Below are 26,563 nucleotides of genomic sequence, written 5' to 3'. Positions count from 1 at the left end.
CTAATTTTAAATTTTCTGTAGAGACGGGGACACTGTGTTGCCCAGATTGGTCTCGAACTCCTGTGCTCAAGCAATCCTCCCACCCGAGCCTCCCACAGTGCTAGGATTACAGGTGTGAGTCACTTCGCCAGGCAACCTTTTGTTTTCCATCTAGGTATTGATATTTAAAGTGGGTTTTTCCGGCAGACACCATAGAGTTGGGTCTTGGACTTTCCATCCAATCTGACAATCTGCCTTGTTGTTGTATTTAGACCAGTTGTATCCATTGTGATCATTTATAATGGCTGGATTTAGGATATAATTTTCCGGAGAATGTTGCCTTCTTTGTTTTAGCAGGTGATTAAGCTGGTTGGGTTCAGACCACAAGTCTGTATCTGTGGATGGTGGATTCCAGTATCTCTGTTTTCAAAGCCTTGGTTCTGATGCTTTGCTCTGCCCTGCACATGCCCCACTCAGGAGTCAGTCTGAGATTTGAGCTGAAGTTCGAATCTTTCTTTTGTTTTTTGAGACGGAGTTTCACTCTGCCACCCAGGCTGGAGTGCAGTGGTGCCATCTCGGCTCACTGCAACCTCCACCTCCCAGGTTGAAGTGATTCTCCTGCCTCGGCCTCCCGAGTAGCTGGGATTACAGGCACTCACCACAACACTTGGCTACATTTTTGTATTTTTAGTAGAGACGGGGTTTCACCATGTTGACCAGGCTGGTGTAGATCTCCTGACCTCATGTGATCCACCTGCCTCGGCCTCCCAAAGTGCTGGGATTACAGGTGTGAGCCAGCGCACCAGCCTGAAGTTTGAGTATTTTTTTTTCCCCCTGAGATAGAGTCTTGCTCTGTTGCCCAGGCTGGAGTGCAGCAGCATGATCTCGGCTCACTGCAACTTCCGCCTCCCGGGTTCAAGTGATTCTTCTGCTTCAGCCTCCCAAGTAGATGTGACTACAGGCGCCTGCCACCATGCCCGGCTAATTTTTTGTATCTTTAGTAGAGACGGGGTTTAACCATGTTGGCCAGGATGGTCTCGATCTCTTGACCTTGTGATCTGCCCGCCTCGGCCTCCCAAAGTGCTGGGATTACAGGCGTGAGCCACCGAGCCCGGCCTTGAAGTTTGAATCTTAATGCAGTTTCAAAGTCTTTGTTATGCTGCTCTGGGTCTGTCCTGAGCCTTGTATAGGTTCACAGACAAACTCCGTGCATCTGCTTCCCCGGCTCTCCCCTCCCTGAGATCCGCACACTCTCTCTGGCCCTTGGGGACCTTCTGGTGCTTTTGGAGGATTCTCATCAGGGGTTTTGCTCCATAACTGGGTGACCATCGAGGCAGGGCCGTGAGTAACAGAAGAAAATGAAAAAGCAGGAAGCAGAACCCTCGTGCGTGGCGGCTCCACGCTTTGATTCCCATCCGCAACCTCCTGGCTTTATTTTCCGAGTCCTCCAAGGACTGTTTGCTGCATCTTGTCCGGAGTTTTTCACTAATCAGCAGGACACACTGGTGTGGCACTACCTTGCCACAGCAGAACTGGAACTCTCCCATTTTATTTAAAAATAAAACCTTCATTTCCTTCTTTGAGAGCCAGAATGAAGATGCTTAACACATCACCACAGATACTAAATCAAACAGCGGCTGCTCACCTGTGTAGACCAGGCTCACGGCCGCTGCCGTTCAGGACTCTAATGTACCTTCCTGCACGAGGCCACATAAACGAGAACCCAAACAAGGAACTTGGAGGCCGCTGGGCTCCAAAGCACAGCTGGCCAACACTCACGCCTGCTGCGGGCCCCGCACGTCGAGCACACCAGATACTCAGCTCTTGGCACGTGCTAATCGAGCTCTGAGACTCAGCAATTTTTCTTCCACTTGGCATTTTGTTCCGTTCCTTTCAAAACCTTTATGTAGAGAAAGTTCCTCCCGAAGAGAGCTACACCACACCACAATAAACACAAGCACAGAATGGTTGAGAGGCGTCATCTGCCAACCCTAACAGCCGGGGTCCAGCGACTGAAATCACGGCCCGCTCCAGACTCAGGGAGAGACACCCCCACCAACCGCATCAGCTGGGCAAGTCTCATCTCCACGCTGGAATCAGGGAGACGAGCACGTGCGTGTGTTTGAGGGCAGGCGGGGGAAAGGCATAACAACTTAGCAGCTGTTGCTAAAAATGGCTTTTGTGTGTTCTATTTCAAATGCACTTGTTTACTTCAAAAAACCATGCCCTCACCACCTTACCCAAAATCAGGAAGCTGTGAAAACCACAGGACAGGCTGGATGCTGGGAAGCCCAGGTGGACATGCAGCTCCCCTGGCAGGCAGGGGTCCCCGAGGGCTCCCACACTTGCACGTCTTCAGATCTCAGCAGTGCTGTATGTAGCAGCCAGCAGTCACACCCAACCCAGCTGTCACTCAGCCACGGGTAAATCAACGGTGGCTTCAACAACCGAATAAGCACGACAGCCACTCACGCAGACGAATCTCACGTTCGCAATGCTGCTCAAATTAAGAAAGGTGAGGTGGCCGGGCGCGGTGGCTCAAGCCTGTAATCCCAGCACTTTGGGAGGCCGAGACGGGCGGATCACGAGGTCAGGAGATCGAGACCATCCTGGCTAACACGGTGAAACCCTGTCTCTACTAAAAAATACAAAAAAACTAGCTGGGCAAGGTGGCGGCACCTGTAGTCCCAGCTACTCGGGAGGCTGAGGCAGGAGAATGGCCTCAACCCGGGAGGCGGAGCTTGCAGTGAGCTGAGATCCGGCCACTGCACTCCAGCCTGGGCGACAGAGCAAGACTCCGTCTCAAGAAAAAAAAAGAAAAAAGAAAGGCGAGGAATTGTGGTGTGATGCCATTTATGAGATTTAGAGTCAAGCAAAATTATACTACATATTGTATAAGTACCAAAGAAAATTCAGAAAAGTGGCTATCTCTGAAGAAAAGAGAGGGCGAAGTGAGAGCACACACGTGGGTAACGTGGACAGAGCCGGCAGTGTGCAGCTAACCTGTGTTCTAGCCAACCAGGGTTAAAACTATATAACCTGGGTTCGAGTTGACATGCCTGTTTGCAGTGTCATGCCTACTTGTTTTAGAGACAGGGTCCTGCTATGTTGTCTGGGCTGGCCGAGAACTACGAGGCTCAACAAACTTCTTTCCTCTCCCGAACAGCCAGGACTATAGGTCCAACCGCCATTCCTGGCAACATCACGCTTTTTTGTGTATCTGCAGTATTTTGTAACAACTTTGTGAAAATTAAAATAATAAAGCCTACCTCCCATTAAAAATGGTGGGTTGGGCCGGGCACAGTGGTTCACACCCGTAATCCCAGCACTTTGGGAGGCCCAGGAGGGCAGACTGCTGGAGGTTAGGAGTTCGAGACCAGCCTGGCCAACATGGTGAAAACCTGTTTCTACTAAAAATACAAATATTACACGGGCGTGCTGGTGCACACCTGTAGTCCCAGCTACTCGGGAGGCTGAAGCACAAGAATCACTTTTGGACCCAGGAAATGGAGGTTGCAGTGAGCCACGATCACGCCACTGCACTCCAGCCTAGGTGACAGAGTGAGACTCTGTCTCCAAAAAAGAAAGGTAAGTTGAAGGTAAACGCTTATCTTCGTCCTGTTGTGGAATATAGATGCTTATCTCTGCTCTCTTAAAAAGATACAAACCTCCAAGGATAAAGACAAAAGCTAAGAGTAGATAAAAAATGTCACTGAAATTTTCGTGGCTGATGAAAGCAAGTGACAGAGTCAGGGCTGGTGGGGACCCTCTAAGGGAAGCTGAGACTTGGCTTAGATGTGCGGAACCCAGACAGAGAGGACCGGTCCTCACTGCAGAGCCAGCACCAGGCAAACACGCAGGGGAGATGGGGAGAGAGGACCGGTCCTCACTGCAGACCCAGCACCAGGCTAACACGCAGGGCAGACAGGGAGAGAGGATCGGTCCTCACTGCAGAGCCAGCACCAGGCTAACACGCAGGGGAGACGGGCAGAGGGGTAGGCCAACCCAAGTTACTTTCCTGACCCCAACAGACTGGAAATGGCCTTTCCCCATGGCCAGCGGACTACCAAGGATTCTCTGGAGAAGGTGAAGCGAGCAGGTAGGAGCCCAAGGACATCAGGTGTGGCTACGAACCCAAGAACAGTGTCTACTCCAGGTGGGAGGACTCCCAGACTCCTCTGCAACAGTGTCCACTCCAGGCAGGGACACCCCCAGGCTCCTCCCCAACAGTGTCCACTTCGGGCAGGGACACCCCCAGGCTCCAGCCCAACAGTGTCCACTCCAGACGGGAGCCTCCCTCCCAGACTCCTCCCCCAGCCTCGTGCCACCACAGCGAGACATAGGCAGATTTCTTCCCGAGAAGCTGCCCTAAAAAAAAGACCTACAGGCCGGGCGCGGTGGCTCAAGCCTGTAATCCCAGCACTTTGGGAGGCCGAGAGGCGAGATTGGATCCGCAGTCAGGAGATCAAGACCATCCTGGCGAACACGGTGAAACCCCGTCTACTAAAAATACAAAAAACTAGCTGGAAGCTGAGATGGTGAGGCGCCTGTAGTCCCAGCTACTCGAGGGAGGCTGAGGCAGGAGAATGGCGTGAACCGGAGGTGGAGCTTACAGTGAGCTGAGATCCGGCCACTGCACTCCCAGCCTGGGCTGACAGAAGCCGAGACTCCGTCTCAAAAAAAAAAAGACCTACAGACCCCTGACCTGTAAGAGCCACAAATCAGGAAGGAAGAGCCAGTGTCAGGCGAGCTGGTGGCTCAAGCCTCTGTCCAAACACTTTGGGAGGTGAGAGGCAGGCGGGATCAAAGTTTGGCTGATCAAAGTATCGAGCGAACCGCGGTGAAACCCGTCTCTACTAAAAATACAAAAAAGCTTAGCCGGGCGGTGGCGGGCGCCTGTAGTCCCAGCGGGAGGCTAAGGCAGGAGAATGGCGGGAACCCGGGGAGGCGGAGCTTGCAGTGAGCTGAGATCCAGCCGCGCCGCCCGCCTGGGCGAGGCGAAGACTCCATCTCAAAAAGAAAAAGCCAGTGTCCTGCTCAGTCCTCCTGCAGGGAGCGTCCCCCATTAGTGAACCCCGACCCCATGCACACGTGGCCTACTTGCCCCAGCTTTCAGGTGGATCCGCGCTCTTTTTGTTGTAGTTAGCAGCCGCGCTCCTGAAGTCCAAGAAGAGCGTTCCAGGAATCCAGATTACCTTACGCCTCCCTGAGTTGATACGCAGCCTAAACCTCTAACAGGCAACCACTAATGAGACCTTTTACCCCAGCAGGGCCAAACACCAGGGCCAAGTCCCTCCAGCCCAGCCGCAGGGTTTTGTAAAGGAAGTTTTTTTTGGAACACTAGATGGCCACATTGAGTAGCTGCAAGAGAGACCCCGTGGCCCATAAAGCTGAAATATTTATGCTCTGGCCTTTTACGGAGAAAGCTGGCCGGCCAGCCTCTGTCCTCAAGTGTCAGTGCAGCCGGCGGCTGAGCCCCAGGTGAGTGAAAGTACACAGTGTGTGCTTTGTGTTGCCCCCTGGGCTCCACGTTATTTCTGAGAGGAGTGATGCAGCTATGGTGCACCTGGGCAATAAGGACTGCTCACACATATGGCGACTGCTGGGAGAGCAGAAAGAGTCCCTGATTGGAAAGACAGAAACCAAAATAAACAGAGAAGAGAAACTCAGGTCAGAAACAACTCAGGAGCAAAAGAATACCCATCTTACTTTATCCAGGAAGTAAGAACAAGATAATTGCAAAGACATTCCAGGGCCAGGCGCAGTGGCTCACGCCTGTAATCCCAGCACTTTGGGAGGCTGGTGAGTGGATCCGCGAGTCAGGAGTTTGAAGTCCCAGCCTGGCCAAATGGTGAAACCCCATCCCTACTAAAAATACAAAAATTAGCTGGGTGTGGTGGCTTGTACTGTAATCCCAGCTACTTGGGAGGCTGAGGCAGGAGAATGCGTTTGAACCCGAGGCAGGAGGGTGCAGTAAGCTGAGATCCGCCATTGCACTCCAGTCACAGGTGACAAGGCAAGAACCCGTCTCAAAAAAAAAAAAAAAAATTCACAGAAAAAACCTCTTGAAATAAGAAAAATATGACAGAAATTAAAAATTGAATGGAAGATTTGGAAAATAAAAGTTGAAAAATCTTCTAGAAAGTATAACGACAGGGCCAGGTGCAGTGGCTCACGCCTGTAATCCCACCACTTTGGGAGGCGAGGAGGGATCACCCGAGGTCAGGAGGTCGGGGAGACCATCCTGGCTAACGGTGAAACCCCATCTCTACTGAAAAACAGAAAATTGAAGCTGAGTAGTGCCTGTAGTCTAACTAAGGAGGCTGAGGCAGGAGAATGGCAGGAACAGGAGGCGGGCTTGCAGTGAGAGCTGAGATCGACCACTGCACTCTAGCCTGGGCAACAGGCGAACTCTATCAAAAAAAAGAAAATAAAGAAAAAGTACAACAAAAAGACAAAGGCAGTGTAGAATAAAGACAATTCTAGATTTCTAAGGTTTCAAAACATACACCTCCCTGGCACCCTGTTTCAGGAAGCGAACAGAGGATTTGCTCCGCAAAACACACGCGGCGAGAAAAGCAACAGCAAAACCCTGTCTTGAAGGAAAGAATTAAGGTGGCCTGGGATAAAAGCGGCTGGACAGCGAGCCTGGGAGAATCCCGACTGGGCAGGAGGATGGGGGCTCCCGGGAGGCGCTTTTCCAGAGCAAAGCAGCGTTCATGGAGCCGCTGGTTCAGGGTGTGAGTCTGTAACGGGTGCACAGAAAAATCACCAAGCAGCCAGAAATCACACAACTGTTCACTCCAGGAAAACAGAAAGTGGCGAGAAAGGAAATGTAACTGTAGTACACTACACAGCTCAGCTGTGAATAGCATCCATGAAGTCGAAACGGCTGCCGCAGGCGGCGCAGCTGGGAGACAGGCAGAGGCATCGCGCAGCCGATATCTCGACAGGAAGTCAGCGTGTCTAGAACGGATGGGTTAGGAAATAGCAAGAAAAGCTGCTCAGAAGGAACCGAAGCGTTTTCAGTGTGCGGGGACAGATGGCCACTGTTGATAAAAGTTTAAGTATGTTTTTAGAATCTGTCCGTGTTATTTTGCAAGAATTTAAATTTTGTTAAAATGACAAACACAAAAGTTTGATGAGACAAAAACGATGTCACGCCAGATGATCGACCGATCACAATACAGAATTCTCTCTCTCAGATATCACTCTTTTTTTTGGAGACGGAGTCGTAGTCTCACTCTGTCACCAGGCTGGAGTGCAATGGCGACCTCCAGCTCTACCTTGCACCTCCAACTCCCCTGGTTCAAGGGATTCTCCTGCCTCCCAGCCTCCCGTGCTTCGGGACTGCTTTGCTCCCTCCCATCTTAATATTTTATTTTTAGTAGGGGCGAGGTTCACCATGTTGTCAAGGATGGTCTTAATCTCTGACAACTAACCTCCCTCCCGACCTTGGCCTCTCAAAGAGATGCTGGAAGTTCCCGAGGCGTGGCTCCGTCAACCAACCACCCACCACATTTTTTTACTCCTACTACACTCAGGGAAGACCCATTCCTGCCCCTAAGGGAGAGGGGCTGTGACACCAATGCGGGCGAGGGCAGACCGCCAGTGGCGAAGGCAGACTGTCTAAGCACACAGCTTCCCTCTCCTGCCACAGGCATCGCTGTGCTGTGATAAGTGAGGCCCAACTGGAATATCACAACAAGATCAAGATCAGAAAGAACAAGAAATAACGGAGAAAGCCTCTACCCCAGTGAAGCTACTTTTTGCTTAAAGAGAAACGAATCATCCAAGGTAGGAGGCATACTGATGCCCCGTGCCGAACAGGTTTACATCCACATAGACGAACGCTTCTCTAGTCCTTTCCCAGCTCTTCTCAGGCCCACAGGTGCCCCTTACACATCCAGGAGTCCCTGAGAAGCCCACCATAGCTCAGAGACACACTAACCAGAGGCTCCAAAGAGGCACACAGAGGTGGGTCTGGTGGTGGGACTACTCTGCCCAAACCATGTTGGGCACTCCCTCGAAGATGAGCACCGGCCTTCTAATGGCAGCTCCAAGGAAGTGGGTGTCCTCTCCCTCTAGGCGTGCTCCCCTGCCCACACTGAGCCAGGTCTCCGCGAAGATACACACAGGTCCCAGGGGAGCCTGAGCGAGATGCGAGGTCCCATCCATGCCTCCACCCCAGGCCCCAAACAGCTCAATGCCTGCCTGTGCCCATCTGCTCGGGAGCACAGTGAGCATCCTGGACACCCCAATGTCTGGCTGGAGCTTGTTACATCCTTTCTGAGCAGGCAGGATGAGATCAGGACTTTGCCCAGGCTCCAGTAGAGGTTTCCTTTGGGGGACCTAGCGGTTGGTTCTGCCTGAATGCATCCGAGCCAGGGTTCTGATGAGCTCTGGAAAACTCTTCTAACGAAAGCCAGAGAAACTGAGGTAGAAGTTACCTCGATACACAGCTAACAATGAATGCAAAAGGTATAACTCAAAAGAGTAAGATTAAAATCAGACACCTCTTTTTTTTGAGTTGATAGAACATTATAAAATTCAATAATGGACACTAAAGATTTGTTTCACTGCATGTAGGTTTTACTCAAAGAAAAAAAGACTAAACAGACATTAAATTCCAGTTAATGGGCCAGGCGTGGTGGCTCAGGCCTGGAATCCCAGCATTCTGGGAGGCTGAGGCGGGCGGATCACTTGAGTCGAGGGGTTAGGAGCCAGCCGAGCCAACATGAGTGAAACCCGTCTCTACTAAAATACAAAATTAGCCAGGTGTGATGGCATTCCATATGGCTCCAGGTACTCAGGAGGCTGAGGCAGGAGAATCACTTGAACCTGGGAGGTGGTGGCTGCAGGGAGCCAAGATGGTGACACTGCACTCCAGCCTGAGCAACAGAGTGAGATTCCCTCTCAAAAAAAACAAAAACAAACAAACAAAAACCAACTTATAGTTAATGACTTGTGATGGCTCAGGCCAGTAATCCCAGCATTTTGGGAGGCTGAGGTAGGCAGATCCCTTGAGCCCAGGAGTTCAAGATCAGCCTGGCCAACATGGCAAAACCTCATCTCTATCTCTACAAAAACATACAAGATTAGCCAGGTGTGGTGGTGCACGCCTGCAGTCCAACTGCTTGGCGGAAGCTGAGGTGAAATAAACGAGCCTGATGAGGTTGCAATGAGCAAAGATCATGCGACAGAGCGAGACCCTGCCGAAAAAATAATCATCCTAGTGAATGCTGGGCACATGAATTTTACTGGTACTGCACATTTTGGACATTACATAATAAAAGTTAAAAATCATGAGACAACATGATACATGATTTTTATTTATTTAGTTATTTATTATTTATTTAGTTTTGAGACAGAGTTTCACTCTTGTTGCTCAGACTGGAGCGCAGTGGCCTGATCTTGGCTCACTGCAACCTCTACCTCCTGGGTTCATGTGATTCTCCTGCCTCAGCCTCCCGAGTAGCTGGGATTACTGGCGCCCGCCCCTATACCCAGTTAATTTTTATATTTTTAGTAGAGATGGGGTTTCACCATGTTGGCCTTGCTGGTCTCAATCTCTTGACCTGTTGGTCACCCTGGCCTCCCAAGTGCTGGACCTGGCGTGGCACCACCATCACCGGCCGGCAGCACTTTTCAAGAGTGCAGGTGGCCATCCCTGGGACCCAACAAGTCCACCTGGGATTTATCCATATCCAGGCTCCAGTATCGCAAACGATGGGCACAGGAGACCATTCACTGCAACAACGAAAAGCAAAAGACTGGGAGTCATAGAAAGATGGTGCCAGCAGGGAAGAGCCCAGCAGGACCTGCAGGAAACAGGGGCGGCAGGTCCCCCGGGAGGGCCTTGGGCCTGAGGAGAGGAGAAAACACCTTCTCTGTATGACGCTTTGTGCTTTTTGAAGGCTGAACCACATGCATTTATTGCCCAGTTCAAAAACAGTCATTTAAGAGACAACCAAAACTCTTAACCACATGCCCGGCTATTCTTCAATGCACTGTGGCCAGAATGAAGCTCCCTCCTCCTTCCTCCCTCCTTCCTGGACCAAACCCCGCTCCCCTCACGTCACTGTAGAGAACTGGCCTTCAACCACTGCCGGCTGCCCAGGCAAGACAGAAAAACCAGGCCTCCAGGGCCGACCCAGGGGCACTCTGAGGGCCAGGCAGCGGGGCACTCACGGTGATGATGTCCAGGATGCTGAGCAGGCTGTGGACGCTGTCTCCCGCCAGAACCTCTTTCACCACCACCTCGGTGCCGTCCTGCGATTGGAGAGCAGAGTGGGCGCCGTCAGGTCCCGGGCCGTGACTGCGGGGCCTGGCGGAGGCTCAGCCCAGCCCAGCGCAGTGGGGCCACGGGCCTGCACCTCTGAGGCGCCATGACAGCAGCAAGTGCCTCGGATGGAGGGCAGGGGACGAGACAGACCCGCTGGCCTCAGGGGTACAACATGCAGGAAGCAGCATGCAAAGGAAAGGCGAAGGAGGGAACCCACCTCCATCTCGACTACGTCTTCTGGGGTGGACTGAGGCAAAAGCTCGCAGAGCCTGTTTGTTTGCTGAACTAACTATAAGGGCTCCGAGGACCGATTCAGTTAGTACCAGCCTAAATTCCAGAACTTTGATATAATTTTCCATTAGGTAAAAAAAAAAAAGAAACGAAACCACATTCTTTTGGTGATTTAACAATGTAGGCACTTCATCTCAGCTTGACCCAGGAAAATTCTTTATGAAGTTGCCCAAATCTGGCCCCAGTCCCCTCCATGAGCCCCTCCCATCTAGTCCAAAGGCCAGAGGGACACGGGTTCTGGTCCTTGAGGAGGCCCCGCACGAGCGGCAACAAAAGCCTCTGCTTCACCAGCTGGGCGGCCCCATCCTCAGAAGCTACTGGCTCCCGCTTCCCCAGATGGGGGAACCAAGCCCCTTTCCCTCCTAACAACCCATCAAGTCCAGCTACAGACGAAGCGACAAACCTGAGAACCAAACACTTTGCCCAGCAGCACTTTTGGTCTAGAAGCCCCAACAGGCAGTGCCAAAGCTGGCATGGGGTCAGTGCCCACTGCCGGGACCACAGTTGGCAGGAGCCCTGCAGGTCAGGGCGATGATCACACAAAGCCCAGGGTTTGCTAAGTGTGTGCTTTCAATGGGAACAAGCAATGAGGAGTCTGGGTGTCGCAACTGCCTGGACAGACAAAGCCACGCCACCCTGCGGGGGAGCCACACACGCCGAAGGCTGCGGCAGGGTCTGGCCCAGCTCCCACCCCTGAGCAGCGATTCAAAGGGCAGAATTCAACAGAGGCAGGAAACAAGTATTGAGGTCCTACATGGATTCATACCTGAATTTTTTTTTTTTTTTGAGACAGGGTCTCGCTCTGTCGCCCAGGCTGCGGTGCAGTGGCGTGAACACAGCTCACCGCAGCCTCGACCTCCCAGACTCAAGTGATCCTCCACCTCGGCCCCCAAGTAGCTGGGACCACAGGTGCTACCACCATGCCTGGATAATTATTTTTTACTTTTTGTAGAGATGGAGTCTCACTATGTCGTCCAAGCTGGTCTCCAACCTGTGGGCTCAGGCGATCTTCCCACCTTGGCCTTAATTATTTTCTTACAATTAAAATAATTTAATTTTGTTAGAAACCTGAAAATAGAGCAAGGTCTCAATTGATCATGGCAAATCAATACAGTGACTTAGTACTAAAATCAAAGGGAGTATTCCGAGGACTTGGAAGAAACATTTAAAACAGCTGCCAGGCCCAGGCCTCATGCCTGCAATTCCAGTGCTCTGAGAGGCCAAGAAGGGAGAGTTATCTGAGCACAGGGTGCCTGACCAGCCTGAACTTGTGGTGGGAGACTCCATCTCTACAAAAAAATTTTAAAAGTGAGGTGGGCGTGGTGACACACATCTGTAATCCCAGCTGCTCGAGAGGCTGAGGCATGAGCATCGCTTGAGCCCAGGAAATCGAGGCCTCAGTGAGCTTAGAGTGCACCACTGCACTCCAGCCTGGGTGACAGAGTGAGACCCTGTCTCAAGAAATTAAATAAAATGTAATAAAAATAAAAATGGTGAGTTTTCCCCCAAAGAAATTAAAATAAAAATTTTGCCTCACTTTTCAGTGGGAAACGTTTAAGAACCTGAGATGACAGACGTGGAGGTGAGTGCCCCGCCACCCTGCGACTCATAGCGTCCTGGATGCAGACCTCCAGCCGCCCGTCCTGCACCACACAGATGCTGGGGTCTGGTGCCCCGGGCCGGAAGACGTGCTCCCCCTTCTGCAGCTGCACAAAGACGATGTGTTTGCAAAGCTCCAGGAACAGCGGCTTCTCGAAGTGGCCCAGGACCCTGCAAGAGCCAGAGGGTGCTGTGGGACGGCCTTCCAGGGGAGGAGGATGGTCTCCGCCAGAGTCTCGAGAGCTCACAGCCACCGACCCCACTGGTGCCAGGCCTTGTGCTGTGGGTCCACGCGGCTGACCAACAAACCACACGGCATCACTGCCGAACACAACTGTCAACTTCTGAAATTCCCATGAGCCTGTTTTCCATCAGCTCAGAGAACTTCTTGACCCGTGAACCTGAGCCACACGCACACGGGAGGAAGGCAAAGGTGGCCTCCAGGATGGTGAGCTGGGCCAGGGAGTGGAAGGGGTGCAGTCCAGGGGCCAGTCAGCAAGACCGGAGCACAGAGCAGAACCCAGGCTCCAGACTTTGGATCCACCACACCGTTCTCACTCTTGCTCTGGGTTCATTGCTGAAGATGAAATACTGGAAATTGTTCAACAGAACAAGAAAGACCTGGTGAAGGAGCCAGCAGACCATGAGGCCCTGCCACGGGGCACAGACACCAGCAGCCCCACGATGGGCTGCCAGCATCCCTGGCAGGCGGCCAGCTGGAGCCAGAGTGCAGTGAAGCCCGGGCCGAGGCTGCAGCAACCCCTCGGGGCTCATCCCTGCTCTTCCTTACCGAACATTTTTCAGCATGTACAGAACTTCCGATGGTAGGTGAGAATTCTTCACGTCAAACTCCGTGAGGTCGGCCTCAGCAGGGAGAAGTGGGGCTCCACTGGTGCAGGGCGGGTATTCCTTCTTGAAACGCAGAATCCTACAGGCAGAGACACAGTAGCCTTGAGCAGACCAGGCAGGTTCAAAACCCACAGCGTCAGCGGCCGACACGCCAGGCAGCTCAGGGTCGAGGAGGCCAGCACCGTGGGGGGCACCCCAGGCAGGATGTGGTCTGAGGGACACTCAGTACCTCTTGGCCAGGCAGCACCGTTCACTCTTCCTGGCCCGCTGCGGGGCAGTCTTGGCGTTCCTCGGGGTGTTGGGGAGCGTGGTCACCTGCAGAGCCTAGGGAGACACCAGGCACTGACCCTGCAAGCGCGAGGAGTCCAGGCTCTTAGATCACGGGGTCGGTCACCGAGGAACCTGCCTTGAGCTCGCGGCCCAGCTTCAGCTCACAAGTCTGGCTGTGCCATTTCCCCATTTTGTGTCATCCATTCCAAAACTCCAGGGCTTCCTTCCATTCCTTCCATCCATTCTTTTCCATTCCACTAAAATCACCACCACTGTCCCCACAAACCTTCCCCCATCACTTCCCCCTCGACCTGGGGCCCCACTGCCTTCTATTATATCTGGAACAGTCTTCTTCCCTTTTCTCAGGCAGTGCCTGCTTGATTGCCCAGAACAGCAGAGCCTGAGTCCACCCCTGCATGCTGTGGAGCCACCCTCCCCTCAGGCACCACCTGCTGCCCTTCGGTCCAGAGCTGTTGGCCTCACGGCTTTCCTCCCAGGCCCTCCGCTTCCCTGTCCTCTGTGGGGCCACTGGATGATGGTCGACACTCAACAGATCGCCCCGCGCCCTGTCCTGGCCGCCTAAGCCTGTTTCAGACCCAGCGTACAGCAGCCCTAACTCATCTGCCCTTTCACAGTACTTAACGCTGATGAGAACAGATGAGCCACAGACACCCACTCCCTCCCCTCTTGAGTTTCTCAATTTTCTTTCTTTCTTTTTTTTTTTGGCGGCAGTTTCGCTCTTGTTGCCCAGGCTGCAGTGCAGTGGCACCATCTCAATTCACCACAGCCTCTGCCTCCCGGATTCAAACGTTTCTCCTGCCTCAGCCTCCCGAGTAGCTGGGATTATGAAGCCCACCACCGCGTAGCTAATTTTGTATTTTCAGTAGAGGCGGGGTTTCACCATGTTGGCCAGGCTGGTCTCCAAACTCCTGACGCTTGCCATGGTCGGCCCACCTCAGCCTCCCAGCGTGCTGGGATTACAGGCGTGAGAATTACACCGGCCGAGGAGTGTTTCAATTTTCGTGAGAAGAACATGAATTAGCTGTACAACCAGAGAAAGGTAACAAAGATTGCTTTAAAGGGATCAGTCTGTGTGGTTTCTGTGAAGCTTCTGGGTGGTCTGTCGAGCACTTCCTGGGCCCTTTAGGAGTGCAAGGAGGCGGCCAGGGGAGGCCACTGACAACCCAACTAGCCAAAGCCCAGGAAGGGTTAAACCAAGGGTGCTTATTCTCCAGATCGGGGCTTGTTGAACTCGCATTCCTGAGCCCCGGCCCAGGGATCTGTGTCTAGGTTCCGGAACCACCCAGACACTCAAAGTGAGCCACGCAGCTTTTAGCTTAGATCACACATGCCGGTAACCAGGGAACTTAGCCCCTCCAATCCCAGGGGATGGACTCTGTCCTCAGTCTAGCACCCTAAAGCCTGGCAGAGACCTCCAAGCTCAGCACCAGAGTCAGAAACCTCTGGCAGAAGCGTGAGGCCTTCTGCACCCACCGGGCCCCAGCGATGTTCTTACAAAGCAGCTTTCTGCTCTCATTTCTTGTTAAAATAAACATCCACTCTAGGGGCAGACGGGACCTTCTCTCCCCTCTGGCCACTGTCCACCCTGAACATTCCAGACTGCCCTTCAGGCCAGGGGAGCGAGGAAGGCCTGAGAAGAGGTGAGGGGGCTTATTTCTGGGTAAAACACGCTGGATTCAGCTGGAGGAAGCAGACACCATTCGGCACGATTTATAACGTTCCCCAAACCCTGAGCCTGGTGGCAGAGCTGGGAAGCCGGGGACACGGCAGCACACGCCAAGCACTGCCCGGACTGGGGGAGCCCACAGCAGGAGGGGTCCCTCCCGCAGGGGCCTGCTCCGGGAAGCCGTGTGCAACTCAACCTGGGGCCCCAAGCACCAGCTACCTTCCTCATGATCTTCCGGCCATAAAACATCACTTTGTCTCTCTTTCGGAACCGGTACTGAGGAGTGGGCTGCGCTTGTCCTGCAGGGATGAGGCCGCGGCCTGGTGGGGAGCAGTGGCTGGGCCTGGTCCTGGACATGCAGGTGTGCACAGTCAGTACTCTCGTCCCCGCCAGTACCTGGCCATACTCAGACAGCCTGAGGGAGGGGCCTGGTGGCTGGGCTGCTTACTCCAACAAGGGCTCTCTCTTCTTCCCACTGAAGCCTTGCTCAGGAGAGGAGAACAGGAAGGGCTCTGAACAGACTTGGCTTCCTGGAACTGACGTGCTCAGCCTGAGCCCAGATGGGCCACTGGATTCTAGCCAAACCCACCGTGGACTTGAGGACCCCTCCCAGGGGCTCAAAACACATCCCAAGGCACCCACGCTTTCCCCCAACCCCCCAGGCCAGAGTCAGAACCAAGATACTCACGAAATTGGCTAAGCCTTCTGAACGTGAAAAGAATGAGAACACCAGCCAAGGCCAGGGCCAGGAGGGCTCCAACCGCAATCCCCGTCAGCTGGCCAAGAGTGGGGACATGGTGCCCATCAGCAAGGCCACAAAACTAACCCTAGCCCTAAGCCTGCCCCCACCCCAACCACAGGCTGGCAGGAATGAGCCAGGGGATGGGGGCAGGGAGAGGTGAAAAAGGCCACGGCCCATCAGGTCTGGCCCCAGGGAAGCGTGAGGTGATTACCATGGTGGACGGTGAACCTTCCTCCGTGAACCACAGCCCCCAAGAGTGCAGAGCGGTGCCCAGGCAGAAGCCAGCCTGTAGCAGAGAGCATGGGGTCAGGCGAGCATGGATGGGCTTCCCAGCCCAGACTTGCTCAGAGCAGCAAGGTGAGAGCTGGGACTTAGAAGAGAAGTCAGCAGCCCCGGAGACCCAGCAAGCAGTGATCTCACCCGGGTGCCGGGGTCCTCTGAGCCCCCCGCTATGAAGCATTCAGAGAGCAATCTGGCTTCCTCGGTCACTGGGACACAGCGGGGCAGGGCCGTGACTCACACACCTGCATGCTGGCGACACGATCCCTGGGATGCAGGTCTCAGGGAGCAGGCCCGGCGACAGGGGAGGCCAAGGCCCCCTCTCAGTGTCCCCTCAGCCCCAGCAGGAGCAGTGCTCGAAACCCCTATGAGCCATCTGCATTCTGAGAACATTTAACACCAGTTCACATGCCAGACAAGGAGGCAGCGGCGGCCGAGAGGGAGGCCGAGAAGGCTCTGTATGCTGCCATCTCCTGGAGCAGCCGGACTTCAGAAGTCCAGGGAAGTCCAGGTCCGCGGGAGGGAGGGAAGAGAGGGTGAGGACAGGATGCTGAGTGAGCGACAGCAGAAGGACGATGGTGGCTCCCCAAGAAGTGAAAGAGAAAACAAGAAGACACCAGCCAGACAAGGCAGCCCTCTCCATTCCTGCCGGCATCACATCTTCCTCCCAGGCAGCCAGGAACTGGATAGGGCAGGGGCCACTGGTTCAGCCTGCAAGTTTCCACACAAGAGCCGAGGCCTAAGGCAGCACCCACCCCCATCTCCTGCTACAGAGAAGCAGGACTCCCATCCAGCAGAAAAAAGAATCCAGGGAAGAGGCCGGGGCCCAGCCCAGTGGCTCATGCAATCAACTTTGGGAGGCGAGGTGGGGCGGATCACAAAGGTCAGGAGATCAAGACCATACAGCTAACATGGGTGAAACCCGTCTCTACTAAAAAAATTCAAAAATTAGCGAGGCGTGGTGGGCCGGGCACCTGTAGTCCCAGCTATTGGGAGAGCTGAGGCAGGAGAATAGTGAACCGGGGAGGCCGGAGGAGCTTGCAGTGAGCCAACACTGTGCCACTTGCACTCCAGCCTGAAGCTGACAGAAGCTGAGACTCAGTCTCAAAAAAGAAAAAGAAATCCAGGGGAAGTTGGAAGAGCACTCAGACGCATTTCAAAGACACAATTCTGCACCAAGACTGAATGAGGATGTGCCCAGAAAGCTGAGCCCTTTGAACTTGGTTCAGAAGGCAAATACAAGCCCTGGGAGCTTCTGCTTCAGGACAGGGGCACACCTACGCTCACTCTCAATCAGTGGGGTGCACACAAGCACCTACAACCATGTCCTTCACTTAAGGAAGCGAAGTGAGTCCCTCTGAGCCCAGCAACCGCTTCTGGGACAGATTATCCAAGGAAGGCCTATCATGCAATGGCCCATGACCTGGTCACACGCTCTCCTGCAGTGGAGCAGCTCAGCCTTTTCTAGCTTTTCACTGTTGCTTTAATGGGTCCAGTTTTCTGGTTTAGGAAAAAAGGCCTTTGTGATGTGGCTACAGACGTCTGACTAAGAAAAAGATTCTAAGGCCCGGCACAGTGGCCCATAGCTGTAATCCCAGCACTTTGGGAGGCCTAGGCAGGCAGATCACGAGGTCAAGAGTTCGAGACCAGCCCTGGTAGCATGGTGAGGCTCCTGGTCTCTACTAAAGAATACAAAAATTAGCTGGATTGTGGTGGTCCAGCATAGTCCCAGCTACTGGGGAGGCTGAAGGAGCAGGAGAATCCGCCAGACAGGGCCGGAGGCGCAGTGAGCCAAGATCACACCGTGCACTCAGGCTACCAGTGTGACAGAGCAAGACTTAAGATCTTGGGGAAAAAATAAAAAAGAAAGAAAAAGATTCTAAGCAAAATCATCAGGCAAAGTCCTTAGGGAAAACTGGAAGTAGCAATTGTGACCTTAGGGGAAGAAAAGACAAGGCCTCAGGCAATGCCCATGGGCCACCGCTGGCTGTACCCCCCCAACTCTGTGAAAAAATGCCCATGGGGCACCACTGGCTGTCCTCGCTGTGAACTCACGCGTCTAACACGCGCTGGCAGCTGTGACAGGCGGCAGAGAGGGGCCAGAACCACCACTCCCATAGTCCTCAGGCACCAAGAAGCCACGGGGCCAAAGAGCGCGGCAGAGCAGACGCCAAGAGGACCCTTCTCTGGGTCCAGAAATGCCCCCCAACTGGGAAGTCCAGGGATCCGGCCCCCTGAGTTACATACCTCTGGGCCGTCATCTTTCTCTTCCTCCATGGACAGAAACAGAAAAAACAGCCTGAGAAAATCAGACAGCCTGAGGCAAACAAGGGCACACCTCTACCCGCTTTCACGCTCACACCCGGACAGCTGTGGACTCAGACTTCTCCCTGGGTTCCTTTTCAAGTCAAATCACGTTTCACTGAAAGGAAAATCCTGCTGAAAAAGTCTGTTCTACAGGAAGAGCAGGTGTCTTTTGAGAAGCGTCTGTCGTCTGTTAGGAGCCACTTCCTTCCCTCTGTAAACAGCCCTCACGTGGCTGTCCTGGAACCCACAACAGCAGCCAAGAGGCCAGGGGCTTCCCGGCTCAAGCAGGTCAAGAGGAGCCAGGACCAGCGCGGCGTGGGTGGGGGCAGCGCTGCCTTCCGGAAAAGCACGGTTGGAGGAGAGGTGACGCTGGCGGGGCGTGGATCCGGGTTGTGGGCGTGCCGCAGGGGGCGTGGATCGGGGTGTGGGGGTGCCGCTGGGGAGGGGGTGCAGGTGGGGAGGGGGTGGATCTGGGGTGTGGGGATGCCGCTGGGGAGGGGGGTGCAGCTGGGGAGGGGAGTGCAGTGGTGAGCGCGTGGATCCGGGTTGTAGGGGTGACGCTGGGGGGGCGTGGATCGGGGTGTGGGGGTGCCGCTGGGGAAGGGGGTGTAGCTGGGGAGGGGGTGGATCCGGGGTGTGCTGGGGGTGCCGCTGGGGGCGACTTCCGCGTGGGGTGAGAGGCCGCCTGCGAGGGTGACCGGGCCGGAGGGCTCAGCGCACAAGCCAGACGTGCTGGGTCCAAGATTATTAATTTGGGGACCGCGAGGGGCTCGAGTCCTCCCACACCACTGCCCGGCCTGCGGGGAACCCAGACAGACCCGGCCCTCCCGGCTACAGGTCCCGGGCTTTCCCTGCGCGGTTGCCGGCTCCGCTCAGAGGAGCGGCGCCCAGCGGAGGGGTCAGAAAGGCCGGGTCGCGGCGTCCGTCTCGAGTCCAGCGCCCGCGTCTTCCTCGACCTCCCGACGCCACCTCAGTGCCTCAGGGGGACTGGGCTCCCGGGACACCGCCGGCCACCAGGCGGACGAACACAGGCAGGCAGTGGCAGGCAGTGGCGGGCAGTGGGGACGCCAGACTACCTCGCTGAGGGCGGCCACTCATCCGCGCGCCCCGCTGACCGCGCGCCGCCCGACCCGCGCGCCCGCCCCGACCGCGCCCGCCCGACCCGCGCGCCCGCCCGACCCGCGCGCCCGCTTCCCGACCCGCGCCCGGTGGCGTGCCGAGGCCGCCCTCCCAGACTGGGGCCGTTATTGGACGCAGCGGCCGCGGCCAATCGGAGCCGCTCTTGCTGCGACGCGGCGGTCGGAAGCCGAGTGAGGTCGAGGTCGGGTCGGCGCCGGAGCTGTAGAGGGGCAACTTGGAGCTGGTGCTGAGTCTCCGGTCCAGGTGAGTCTGTCGGATTGGAGCGGGCGCCGCGCGCGGCCAGGGGCGGGGCTGGCCGGGTTCCCGGGGCCGCGACTACCCGCCGTCTCCTCCCGCAGGGCGGGGCATGGGCGTCCTGGCCGCAGCTGCGCGCTGCCTGGTCCGGGGCGCGGACCGGATGAGCCAGTGGACAAGCAAGCGGGGCCCGCGCAGCTTCAGGGGCCGCAAAGGCCGGGGCGCCAAGGGCATCGGCTTCCTCACCTCGGGCGGGAGATTCGTGCAGATCAAGGAGATGGTCCCGGAGTTCGTCGTCCCGGATCTGACCGGCTTCAAGCTCAAGCCCTACGTGAACTACCGCGCCCCTGAGGGCGAGGAGACGCCCCTGACGGCCGCGCAGCTGTTCAGCGAAGCTGTGGCGCCTCTCATCGTACAGGACTTCAAAGACGGTACCTTCGACCCCGACAACCTGGAAAAGTACGGCTTCGAGCCCACACAGGAGGGCAAGCTCTTCCAGCTGTACCCCAGGAACTTCCTGCGCTAGCGGGGCGGGGGGCTGCGAGGTGGAGGCATCCCCGGGGAGGGGCGGCCTGCCCTCATCTCGTTTCTATTAAAGGCCTTTGCCAGCTCGACGGTGTTTGTTTTTTGGCCTCAGGTCATGGCAAAGTGTGCAACATGACAGATTTCAGTGCAGGCACCTAAGCAGAGTTCTCATGCAGACTCCGCACTGTGACCCTCTTTGGAGAAAGAATTTACAAGGCAGATTGTGCCGGATGACAACACTGGTCAGTTCATCCCCCAAATTACCCAGGGAACAAAGATGAGGGTCTCACTCTGCTGCCCAGGCTGAGCACTCGTGGGCTCAAATGATCCGCCCGCCTCAGCCTCCCAAAATGCTGGGATTACAGGTGTGAGCCACTGCGCCCAGCCCAGGAAAATTTCTTGTTGCAATCTGACATATATTGGCATGTTGTGTTGTATCATCAGAAAAGAAGAAAGGGATAAGGCCAGGCGCGGTGGCTCACGCCTGTAATCCCAGCACGTTGGGAGGCCGAGGCGGGAGGATCACAAGGTCAGGCGTTCAAGACCAGCCTGGCCAGCATGATGAAACCCCGTCTCTACTAAAAATACAAAAATTAGCCAGGCCTGGTGGCATGCACCTGTAGTCCCAGCTACTCAGAAGGCTGAGGCAGGAGAATCGCTTGAACCCAGGAGGCGGAAGTTGCAGTGAGTCAAGATCGTGCCACTGCACTCCAGCCTGGGCAACAGAGCGAGACTCCGTCTCAAAAAAAAGGAAAGGATAAAACTGCATGTTTTTTGCTTGTGGTCACCTATATGGCATTAGTAAATGCTGAGGATTTGACAAATTGTGGCCTGTACTTCAACCACAGTTCCTCCCAGAGAGACAAGAGCCCTCATGGCAGGAGTTGGATGTAACACACCCAGTTTGTTCACACACCTAAAGTCACCATCTGTCCAGTATTTGGGAGCTAACCCCTGTGGATGCTGCAGTGATGACTGTTCCCTACAGAGTTCACATATTTCAAGTTGGTGACCCCCAAGGCAACTCGGAACACACACTCCCTTTTATTTATCTGCACAGGGATCCAATACAGGTTGAGCATCATTATCCAAAATGCTTGGGGCTGGGCACCGTGGCTCACACCTGCAATCCCAGCACTTTGGGAGGCTGAGGCAGGTGGGTCACCTGAGGTCAGGAGCCTGGCCAACATGGTGAAACCCCGTCTCTAATAAAAATACAAAAATTAGCCAGGAATGTTGGCACAGGCCTGTAATCCCAGCTACTCCGGAGGCTGAGGCAGGACAATCACTTGAACCTGGGAGATGGAGGGCAGTGAGCCGAGATGGAACCACCAAGATTGAGCCACTGCACTCCAGCCTGGGTGACAGAGCAGGACCCTAAAAAAAAAAAAAAAAAAAAAAAAGGCATGGCTAATCCCAGCACTTTGGGCGGCAGAGGTGGGCAGATCACCTGAGGTCTGGAGTTCGAGACCAGCCTGACCAACACGGAGAAACCTTGTCTCTACTAAAAATATACAAAATTAGCTGGGCATGGTGGTGGATGTCTGTAATCCCAGCTACTCAGGAGGCTGAGGCTGGAGAATCGTTTGAACTCGGGAGGCAGAGGTCGCAGTGAGCGGAGATTGTGCCATTGCACTCCAGCCTGGGGAACAAGAGCAAAACTCCATCTTGAAAAAAAACAAAGCCTGGAACCAGAAATGTTTTGGATTTCAGTTTTCAGATTTTGGAATATTTGCATGTACATAATGAGATATCTTGGAGGTGAGATACAAGTCTAAACATGAAATTCAATTTTGTTTCATATACACCTTATACACATAGCCTGACGGTAGTTTTATACAATATGTATGTTTTTTAGGCTAGTCAAGTGAAGCTATGAGAGAAGGAACAAATCTGTAACTGGTTGTCATTGTTTACACAGTATTTTTATTATTTATTTATTTTTTAGAGATGAGTCTTGCTCTGTTGCCCCTCGCTCACTGCAGCCTCGACGTCCTGGGCCCAACAATCCTCCTGCCTCAGCCTCCCAAGTGGCTGGGGCCATAGGCACGTGCACCACACCTGGCAAACTTTTTTTCACTTTTTATAGAGACTGGGTTTTGCTATGTTGCCCAGGCTGGTCTTGAACTCCAGGCCTCAAGCAACCCTCCTGCCTCAGCCCCTCCCAAAGTGTTGGGATTATAGGCCACTGTGCCTGTGCTCAGTATTTTTAATAATATATGCAACTCATCACATGAGTTCAGCTGTGGGATTTTCCAAAAGTTTTGGGATTTCGCATTTTTGGACTGGCTGTGCTAAATCTATACGAGCACTTCTGGTGCCATGATGAGGCATTAAATGTTCATTTAAAACATGTTATAAAGTCATGTTTTTCAAAAAACTTCATTTAATATAAATAGTTGCTTAAACAAGTATGAAAGGCTGAAAGTCAAAATCTACCTGAAAAACTTAACAAATCTGCAAGCTGGGAACTGAGTCTCTTCCCCACTGTCTGCCAGAGAGAATCACCCAGTCCATTTTCAGGGGCCTGGCAGGGAAGTTGATTTAAGAGAAGTCAACGGCTTTTCTGACTACACTGTGGATTCCATCAGTGCACAGGCGCCTGCAGGGCTGCAGTAAGCATCTCCGATGAGGTGGTCCGGGGCATTCACTCAGTCTCTCTCCTGGTCTCCTTATGGGAAGCGGCTTCATGATTTCAAGCTCTGTTCCCCTCCCACTCCCAGAGGTGGAGCGCATGGTCATAGAAGGAGCAGGTGGCCAGGAGGCTGAAGGTCGAGTCTGCTTCTTCCGGGTTCACGCCACAGTCACGCGTGGTGGCTGCTGTAGCCTGCAGCCAGGTGCCGTTCTTCCTCATGCGCTCTGTGAGTGGCTTCATTCCACTCTGGGGTCTGGCATGGCCCGCCCCATCGCTATTCTCTGTGCATTCATGACAGGGTGTTGGCAACTCGCCTGCACCCTTCAGGTCTGCCGTCTTGGTTCCTAGGTTGCTAGGAGAGGACCACGAGGGGGCCCGCTGCAGAGAACGGAAGAGCAGCCAGGACCAGTCGGCTCCATACACCAGTGAGTTAGGCAATGTGTGGGATGCCAGGACCGTCGCCTCCTGCTTCTCCTCTGGAGTGAGAGATCAGAGAACCCAGGAAATACAACATCACCCAGAGCCTCTCCCCAACCTGTCATGCCTGACAGGGAGACTCCACCAAGAACAGCCCCTCACAGGTCAGCACGTGTTTCCTGAGGAGCCGCCGTGTCACGCAAAGGAACCAGCAAGACCTGGGCAGATGCTGGAGAAGAAACAGACCGTCACCTTGCAGTGCACACGCCTGTGTGCCTCCAAGAGAATCATCAGGCAGGGCTACAGAACCACACTTGAAGGTGAGGAACACAGCAAAAGCCTGAGGGGGGAAAGACCTCGGTTAACACTTAAAACCAAAGGACGAAGGAGTTTTAGCCAGCTGCGAAGGAAGGGGATGTCTGAGGAACAGGCGGCGTGTACAGCAGAGGTGAGGAAGTCCACGGCTCGCAGGGGGAACCGCAAACAGGCGGCCGTGGCACTGCCAGTGAGGGACAGTGGGCTGGAGGGTCCCAAGCATGCAGGGCCCGCACGCCCTGTTTCACTGGGTTCGCATTTTGGAAAGGAGCCGCCGGACAAGGTTAAGCCGCAGCAGCTGCTTTAGAGAAGTTGCTGGTCGGGCCGGTGGCTCAAGCCTGTAATCCCAGCACTTGGGAGGCCGGTGACGGGCGGATCAATGGCGGGTCAGAGATCGGTGACCATCCTTCTGGCTAACACGCAGAAACCCCGCCTCTACTAAAAAATACAAAACTAGATGTATGGTGGTGGCGGGCTACTCCCAGCTAATGGGAGGCTGAGGCAGGAGGCCTGTCACGAGCCCGGGAAAGCGGAGCGGGCACAGATCCCACTACACGCACCTGCAGCCTGGCGACATGTGCGAGACTCGCCTCAAAAAAAGAGAAGTTGCTATGGCAACTGTGAGGGCGGGGGGCAGCCCTGGAAAGAGGCCACCACCGACCGCCTCCGAGAGCGCACAGCAACAGACCCCACAGCAAGAGGGAATGACGAGGTGCGGCCAAACCCGAGGCGGTCTGGAGTCTAGCAGGCAAGGCCAGGGCTGGCAGGGGCGGTCGCGGAGAGCAACTGGAAGGTGAGCCAGGGGCTGCAAGGCTGGGCGGCCACTCAGGCTCTGAAAGGGCTGCCACCGCTACCTCTGAAGTCCAGGGACTGATGCCAGCAGTGACCGCAATCAGAACCAGAATAAGTGCTGAAGAAGAAGGGCTGAGGGCAGAACAGGATGGCACTGGATCACACAATGTGCCGAGGATGTACAGGCCCGGCCCAGGGAGGCCCAACCCTGGGCCCAGGGCTTCCATTGGGCAGAGGTGGCTGCGAGGAGGAGCAAGATGCTGAACATTCGGAGACAGCCACAGGGGCCCTCGAGCAGCACGTGTGGGGCGCCCCCCAGGAGGGAGCCCCTGCGGAGGCCGTTACTGTCCCCTGCGAGGTAGTGTCACAGGGCAGGCAGGACCTCTGCTAGTCTTTCATCCGTAGCACCAACACGCCTTACCTCGGCCAAAGCAGGACCTCTTCTACAGCTTAGGAAAAGGTAACAAGGCAGAGTCTAGGCCCTCGGAGAGCCACAGCCAGGGAAAAAGACTGCGAATGAGTGGACGGAAGACACCGTTGAGACCCCAAGAACAGGAGGCCCTTTCTGATTAGCCACAGGCCAACCTTTCCTCTCTTTTATTTTCAAGACAAGATCTCACTCTGTCGCATAAGCTGGAGTGCAGTGGTGCGATCACAGGTCACTGCAGTCTTGACCCTCCTAAGTTTCATTCCTCCTGCCTTCAGCCTCCCCGAGAAGCTGCGACTATCATGCTCAGCTAGTTTTTCTATTCTTTGTACACGAGTCTCACCACGCTGTTCAGGCTAGTCTTTGAACTCCCCGGGTACCAGCACTGCCACCCCAGAGTGCTGTGACTGGCGAAGCTTGAACGCCATGCCCGGCCAGTACAAATTATTCCTAAAATTGGGCCAGGCAGTACCATGCCTGTAATCCCAGCATCTCTGGGAAGCCACCGTGGGTTATGACGCTAAGAGATCGAGACCATCTGGTCAACATGGTGAAACCCCATGTCTACTAAAATGCAAAAATCAGCTGGGTGTGGTGGTGGGCTTCAGTAGTACCAGCTACTTGGGAGGCTGAGGCAGGAGAATCAGCCTTTGAACCTGGGAGGTGGAGGTTACAGGAGCCAAGATCGCACCACTGCACTCCAGCCTGGGTGAAAGAGCAAGACTCTGTCTCAAAAAAAAATTTTTTTTTAATTAAAGATATAGGCTGGGTGCAGTGGCTCACGCCTGTAATTCCAACACTTTGGGAGGCCGAGGCAGGTGGATCACCTGAGGGCAGGAGTTCGAGAGCAGCCTGGGAAACATGGTGAAACCCCGTCTCTACTAAAAGCACAAAAATTAGCTTGGCATGATGGCACACGCCTGTAGTCCCAGCTACACAGGAGCCTAAGGCAGGAGAATCCCTTGAACCTGTGAGGTAGAGGTCGCAAGAAACTGAGATCACCCCACTGCACTCCAGCCTGGATGACAGAGCGAGACTCTGTCTCAAAAAAATAAATAAAGTTATGAAAAAGGCCAGCCGGGCACAGTGGCTCACGCCTATAATCCTAGCACTTTGGGAGGCCGAGGTGGGTGGATCACCTGAGGTCAGGAGTTCAAGACCAGCCTGACCAACATGGTGAAACCTTGTCTCTACTAAAAAATACAAAAATTAGCCAGGTGTGCTGGCAGGCACCTGTAATCCCAGGTACTCGGGAGGCTGTGGCAGGAGAATTGCTTGAACCTGGAAGGTGGGGGTTGCAGTGAGCTGAGATTGCCCCATTGCACTCCAGCCTAGGCAACAAAGCAAGACTCCATCTCAAAAGAAAAAAAAGGCCTACAGAGTACCTGACAAAACTGACCTGGAATGGTGAACTCTCAGACCTATCTTAGTACACCTCTTCAGCTTTAAGAATTAAAGGCCGGATGTAGTCGCTCAAGCCTGTAACCCCAACACTGAGGACTGAGTTGAGGCAGGAGGACTGCTTGTGTCCAGGTGGTCCAGGTTGCAGTGAGCTCTGACTCCACCACTGTACTCCAACCTGGGTGACAGGACACAAGACCCTCTCTTAAAAACAAAACAAAACAAAACTAAAAACCCACCATAGTCAAAAGGTGAAAACAACCCAAATGTCCATCAGAGGATGAACAGACACAATGTGGTCCATCATTACATTCTTAAAAAGGAAGAGGGGGCCGGGCGCGGTGGCTCACGCCTATAATCCCAGCACTTTGGGAGACCGAGGCGGGCGG

The 26,563-nt window shown here is 54.4% G+C and overlaps 2 protein-coding genes across 2 annotated transcripts in view; one reads left to right on the top strand and one right to left on the bottom strand.

The window, feature by feature from the left end:
- PNPLA7 (patatin like phospholipase domain containing 7) overlaps positions 1-18,544 on the bottom strand; it is a 77,965-nt gene extending 59,421 nt beyond the window's left edge. Inside the window, exons 1-8 of the mRNA XM_031654718.1 lie at positions 18,229-18,544; positions 15,914-15,988; positions 15,649-15,736; positions 15,180-15,259; positions 13,233-13,318; positions 12,945-13,082; positions 12,166-12,325; positions 10,171-10,251 (exon numbers count right to left, since the gene is read on the bottom strand). Coding sequence (XP_031510578.1) covers positions 10,171-10,251; positions 12,166-12,325; positions 12,945-13,082; positions 13,233-13,318; positions 15,180-15,259; positions 15,649-15,736; positions 15,914-15,988; positions 18,229-18,258 — 738 coding nt within the window. The 5' untranslated portion in view covers positions 18,259-18,544. The remainder of the gene's footprint in view (positions 1-10,170; positions 10,252-12,165; positions 12,326-12,944; positions 13,083-13,232; positions 13,319-15,179; positions 15,260-15,648; positions 15,737-15,913; positions 15,989-18,228) is intronic.
- Positions 18,545-19,536: 992 nt separating this feature from the next.
- On the top strand, positions 19,537-20,276 carry MRPL41 (mitochondrial ribosomal protein L41). The gene is made up of 2 exons (XM_003911001.4): positions 19,537-19,671; positions 19,767-20,276. The coding sequence occupies exon 2, from the start codon at positions 19,775-19,777 to the stop codon at positions 20,186-20,188; it is 414 nt and encodes a 137-aa protein (XP_003911050.1). The 5' UTR covers positions 19,537-19,671; positions 19,767-19,774; the 3' UTR covers positions 20,189-20,276.
- The last annotated feature ends 6,287 nt before the right edge of the window (positions 20,277-26,563 follow it).

This window comes from Papio anubis, chromosome 13 (genome assembly GCF_008728515.1).
Source record: "Papio anubis isolate 15944 chromosome 13, Panubis1.0, whole genome shotgun sequence".
Classification (NCBI taxonomy): Eukaryota; Metazoa; Chordata; class Mammalia; order Primates; family Cercopithecidae; genus Papio; species Papio anubis.
This window is presented reverse-complemented; position numbering and strand designations above follow the sequence as displayed.

What these genes read in the sequence shown, in the direction of transcription:
- MRPL41 (XM_003911001.4), top strand. Translation starts at nt 19,775, where the DNA reads ATGGGCGTCCTGGCCGCAGCTGCGCGCTGCCTGGTCCGGGGCGCGGAC.